The 6,071-nt window shown below is 37.7% G+C and overlaps 1 protein-coding gene across 1 annotated transcript in view; it reads left to right on the forward strand.

Moving 5' to 3' along the window:
* LOC112065424 (protein POLR1D-like) overlaps window positions 1-6,071 on the forward strand; it is a 42,500-nt gene that overhangs the window by 25,656 nt on the left and 10,773 nt on the right. Inside the window, exon 2 of the mRNA XM_024126026.3 lies at window positions 710-784. Within this exon, the coding sequence (XP_023981794.1) occupies window positions 710-784 (75 nt within the window). The remainder of the gene's footprint in view (window positions 1-709; window positions 785-6,071) is intronic.

Genomic DNA, 6,071 nt, shown 5'->3' on the forward strand with positions numbered 1-6,071 from the left:
TGCGGAGCACAGGCTCCGGACGCGCAGGCTCAGCGGCCATGGCTCACGGGCCCAGCCGCTCCGCGGCATGTGGGATCCTCCCAGACCGGGGCGGGAACCCGGTTCCCCTGCATTGGCAGGCGGACGCGCAACCACTGCGCCACCAGGGAAGCCCCATTTTAGCTGTTAAGTTTTTGAATGAGTATCTTTGTACATATAGTTTTGCATACTTAGTTGAATTTTTCTTAGAATAAGGTGGAATTTTTAGGTCAACATGTATGTTTTATTTTTAAGGCTCTTCATCATGTTTCCAGTTGTTCTCCAGAAATGTTATATCAGCTTTAGTCCCTATTGGTAGAGAAAAGAATATCCATTTCTCCACTCCCTCACTAACTGATAAGCAGAAACATACATTCATCATTATTGGGTTAATTAGTATTTCTTAGAATAATAGTGCGTTTGAACATTTTTAATATGGATATAATTCGTCATTTTGCCTTTAATTTTCTCTTCAGTGTTCCTCCCCTATATGGAAAAGGTTTCTTTTTAATTTTTATGCATTCAAAACTATCAACCATTTTAAAACATTTTTAAAATTTCTCCCCCAATTTTGAAGTTTAATGCTTCAAAAGCTCTTTCTTTCCCAGGATCACATACGTGGAACAAACTGATTTTCAGAATTTAGTGGGGTGACTAAAATTCTCTCAAATTTCTTCCTTTTTCCCACCAGGAAAGCAATAGAAGAACTGCTTAAAGAGGCAAAACGTGGGAAAACAAGAGCAGAAACAATGGGACCTATGGGCTGGTAAGTTCTTGAGTCATCTTCCTTAAACTTTAAACTCATGTACATGTTAAAGAGAAAAGTTTTCTTTAGCATATACAGGGAATGTAGAACTGTGGACGTAGAGGAACTCACTCAGAGGCAAGTGGTAGAGCAGGGACACTGCTGAGGGCTGCAGCCACGGAAGTGGGCAGAGGGGTGTGGACAGAGAACACTTGTCATGGTGTTGTCACCCTTTGGTCCACAAGTCCCCAAGAGATATGATGACGCTGCTGTGCCTAAGGCCACCTGAGTGAGAGTAATATTATGTCAGTGTTCGTTGTTTAAGAACTTCTATCTTAATTATAGTCCTCAGTAAATTAAAATTTATAATTTTAAGTATTTTGATTTTGTGACAGTTCAGCTGTGTAGAACTAAAGTTTACCTTTGCAGTTTCTATACAAAACAGAGCTTATTAAAACTTAACGATCTAGGCAAAGGAAGAATTTAACCTTAAGAATCAAGTCTACTCTTCTAAGCGTTACTTTAGCAATAGCATTCGCATCCAATAAATATGCTGGCTTAGGTCTTCTATCCACAATTTAAAATTCACTATAATGGAGTACTGTGGGCCGTTAAAACGTGTAAAATGTAAAAATGGGAAAGGAGTAGAAGCTAGATCTCTGTGGATTTGACTCTTAGAACCAAGCACAGGGTTTATGTCAAATATAAAACAAGGTTCAGTCAAAGTTAAAGGAATAAGAGGCAAAAGGCAATTCCTAAAAATCAAGCAACATAAAATAAATGGACCTCCATGAGCCATTTAGTAGATGGCTTAGCCACACATGGAGGAACTGTTTCAGGTGGTCTGAAATTTGACTGTATTTCCAAAGGCAAAAAAGAACTAGAAAGAAATCTTAAATTGTTTCCAGTTATCACGTTGTTGGTAATAATGTTGATATTGTTATTCTGAAAATACTGTATAGTAGGATAAAGCAAATAAGTAAATATTTATTTGTTATAAATACCAAAATTTCAGTGTAAAAGATATAAATATAAAATCAAAGATATAAAAATCTGTACTTCTAAATTTTAATTGGAAATATCAGTATGAAGTTGTGCTAGATTTTCTCTTTAAAAGAGAGAGAGAAAAGCTTTTCTAGCTCTGTTCACAGAAAAGTCCTGGAAACAATGACCATCCACTCAGTAGCAGTGAGTATCCCTGGCACCCAGGGGTGGTGTATAAATTCTACTGTGGTATATATAATTCCATTTCTCACTGAAAGAAGACAGATCCTTAGAGAAATAACTGGCTGCCGATCTGAGGCTGTTAGCCTGGAGTTAGCCAGACTGCAAGCTAGCTGTCACAGCCTCCAGCACTGCCCTCATTTCTTATGCCAACTGCAAGTTCCGGGAGCTCCCAAAACTATCCTCAGTTTCAGTAATTTGCTAGACCACACACAATTCACAGAAAGCTGTTATACTTACAGTTACAGCTTATTACAGGGAAAGGATACAGATTAAAATCAGCCAAAATAAGGGATGCAAAGGGCATAGTCTGGAAAGGTTCCAGACACAAAGCTGCTGTTGTCCACTCCGCGGAGTCAGGACCCACACATTACCCTCCCAGCGCCAACATGTGACAATGCACTTGGCGTTCTGACAACCAAGGAAGCGTACCTGAGCCTCGGTGTCCAAAGTTTTTACTGGGGTTCCATTACTTAGGTATGATTGATTGATTGCTTACATGGTTGATATCAGTCTCCAGTTTGACCAATACCACAGTACCCCAAATTCCCACCCTCAATCATGTGGTTTGTCTCTGGCATGGCCAGCCCTCCCTGTAAGACTATCAGTTGTGGCCAGCTCCACCCTAAACAAAGACATTTCTATCAGGTATGACATTGCCTCCCAGAATTGATATTACCTCCCAGAAGCCAGGGCAAAGGCCAGACCGCTCTGTGGGCAAGACCAAACTGTTTACTACATAGATAGGAAATGTGTAAGAAGAGCCAGAAAATCTTATCAGATCAGAAAGTAAAACTGTCAAAGACTACTGTAGTCATGTCAGAAAGACACAGGAACCAACTTGAAAGGCCTCTCACTAGTCAAAGATGGGATAATTTAATCATCAAAGAATAAAGCAATAATGATTGAGATAACCTAAAATATGTTAAAATCCACAAGGTCATAATAAAAGTCACATCAAGAAACTTTTGGATGAGGCTAAGGGGCCAAATTATTATAAAACTGGTAAATAGTGAGGAAGAGCCAAGCATTTATCCTGTTCCTTGTACAGGTTATACTTCAAAGTTACAAAATAACTGATGAAAGAAAACTTCCTTATAGAATTGCAACTGTTAAATGTAGGACTATAGAATAAGATTATCATCACTTGAATAACAACTCAATTACAAGACAAACTATCTAATTTAAAAATGGACAAAAGATTTGAATAAACACTTCACCAAAAATGATATCAAATTGGCCGATAAGCATTTGAAAAGATGCTCAAATCATTAGTTATCAGGAAAATGCAAATTAAAACCACAGTTACTTATTCACTACACATGCACTAGACTGGCCAAAATAAAAAAAGACTGACAGCACCAAATAAAGAGGAGGATTTGGAACAACGAGAATGCTCACATATTGTTGGTGGAAATGTAAAATCATACAGCCACTTTGAAAAACAACTGGCAGTTTCTTATACATATGCACTCACCATACAGAATTCTTCTTCTAACCACCTATCTGAGGCTGACAATGTAAGCCCACACAAAAATCTGTCCAGTACGAAGTGAGAGAGTGGTAGGGACATATATGCACTACCAAATGTAAATTAGATAGCTAGTGGGAAGCTGCCGCATAGCACAGGGAGATCATCTCTGTGCTTTGTGACCATGAGAGGGGTGGGATAGGGAGGGTGGGAGGGAGGGAGACGCAAGAGGGAAGAGATATGGGAACATATGTATATGTATAACTGATTCACTTTGTTGTAAAGGAGAAACTAACACACTATTGTAAAACGGTTATACTCCAATAAAGATGTTAAAAAAAAAAATCTGTCCAGTAATGTCCATAGCAGTTTTATTCATGATAGCTCAAAGCTGGAAACAACCCAAATGACCATCAGCTGATGAGTGGATACACAGTTGTAACATCCATGCATTCCATACTCATCAATAACGAAAAGGACCAGAACTACTGATACACACTGCATAGATGAATCTCAGAAGCATTATGCTCATGAAAGAAGCCAGACTCAAAACATTACACATTACAAGATTCCATTTATATAACATTCTAGAAAAGCCCAAACCATAGGGACAGAAAACCCCTCATTGGTTGCCAGGAGGTAGGGGCTGAAGGACTGAATTTACTGCAGAACTTTTCTGGGTGCTGGGAATGCTCTATATCTTGACTCTTGTGATGATCACATGACTGCACACATTTGTCAAAACTCATCACATTATTTACTTAAAAGGATAGATTTTAGTTTGTATAAACTATGCCTCAGTAAACCTGATTTTAAAATAAAAAGAATGTCGTTATTCTACAATCCCTAATGATACACTGGATCTAGGCAAAGATCATCAACGGTTGCTAAATCTATCAGATGAGAAGCTGATGGGGAACTTTCTGATGGGTGGGTCAGGCGGACGACACCTGAAATCATCCATCGATCTTTATACCACAAGAAGATGCAACAGGAAGAGGGTACCACCACTTATGAGACATCCTTGTAAAGAACTTGAACGTGAATCTGATCAAGTCTCTAGTTAGAACTACTAGTTTGTAGGAAATAGAGGTCAGAGGAACATACTAAATGATATTATAGAGATAAAATTACAAAAATGTGGGGAATTCTACAGGACAAACAAACCAGTTTCTTTAACAAATGAATTGCAAGGAGAAAAGGAGGAGGAGTATCCTATGACTTAATAGATTTGGGACACATCTACGTGTATACCTTGTTTGGATCCTTATCCAAACTAATTGAAACAAGGGTATTTGATGATATTAAGGAATTGATGTTGATTTTTTTTTAGGTGTGATAATAGGATTGCTGTTATTTTATTTTTTTAAAGCTATTATCTTTTAGAAGTTCATTCTGATGTATTTATGGATGCAGTGGGATAATAAGATGAAATGATCCAATGTAAGTCAATCTTTGTGTAACATTTGTAATCATTTTAGATTTCAGTGAAATAGCGACCTCCTAGAAGGATACGGTAAAAATTTGGTGAGATAATGTATGTGGAAACACTCAGCATAGTTCCTGGCATGGAGCAGTCAGTTACTAAATGTTAGTTAAATCTGCTCTTAACTTCTTTTTTCATTTGTTTGGAGTTTTTATTGCCATATAAAGTGCCATCTAACTGTTCTGGACTAAAATAAATAAATGTTCTAGATGTACCAGGCCAGGTGGAGTGAATATCAGTTTCAGTGCCAATTTCAGACAAAGGATACTCATTGAATGGTCAACGTTTTCTACCATTTCTATGACTTTTTCCTCAAATACAGTTTTTTTCATGTATAAATTTAAATGCCATATTTTTAAATATCCCACAAGATTTTTAGATACGACATTGCTATTTTTAAATTGCAGTTACAAATCTTATTTGTCAGTGACAGAATTATAATTCCTTAAAAATTAGAAGTTTTATTTACAAGAATGAGCATATCCTTTTTCTTTCTAGTTGGAACTAACTAAGGAGGAACGTAGATTTAAATGGTTGACTGCTCCAGTTAATTGCTGATTCGTCAGATCTCCTGACTTGGTGTATATAACCACCTATGTGGTTAGCTTTTTTCTTTTTACCTTTTGACCCCTTGACTCCCCTACCCGTGCCTCTGGCGACCACCAATCTGCTCTCTGTTATCTATGAGCTTGATTTTTTTTTAGGATTCCACATATAAGTGAGATCATACGGTATCTGTCCTTCTCTGTTGGACTTATTTCACTTAGCGTAACGTCCTCAAGGTCCATCCGTGTTGCCACACATGGCAAGATTTCATTCTTTTTTTATGCCTGAATAGTATTCCATTGTATGTGTATACCACAATTTATCCATTCACCCATCAGTGGACACTTAGCTTGTTTCCATATCTTGGCTCTTGTAAGTAAAGCTGCAATGAACACGTGGGTGCAGATATCTTTTCGAGTTAGTGTTTTCTTTTTCTTCAGATAAATACCCAGAAGTAGAATTGCTGGATCATACGGTAGTTCTATTTTTTAATTTTTTTTTTTTTTTTTTTTTTTTTTTTTTTTTTTTGTGGTACGCGGGCCTCTCACTGCTGTGGCCTCTCCCCTCGCGGAGCACAGGCT

Source organism: Physeter macrocephalus, chromosome 13 (genome assembly GCF_002837175.3).
Source record: "Physeter macrocephalus isolate SW-GA chromosome 13, ASM283717v5, whole genome shotgun sequence".
NCBI classification, from domain to species: Eukaryota; Metazoa; Chordata; class Mammalia; order Artiodactyla; family Physeteridae; genus Physeter; species Physeter macrocephalus.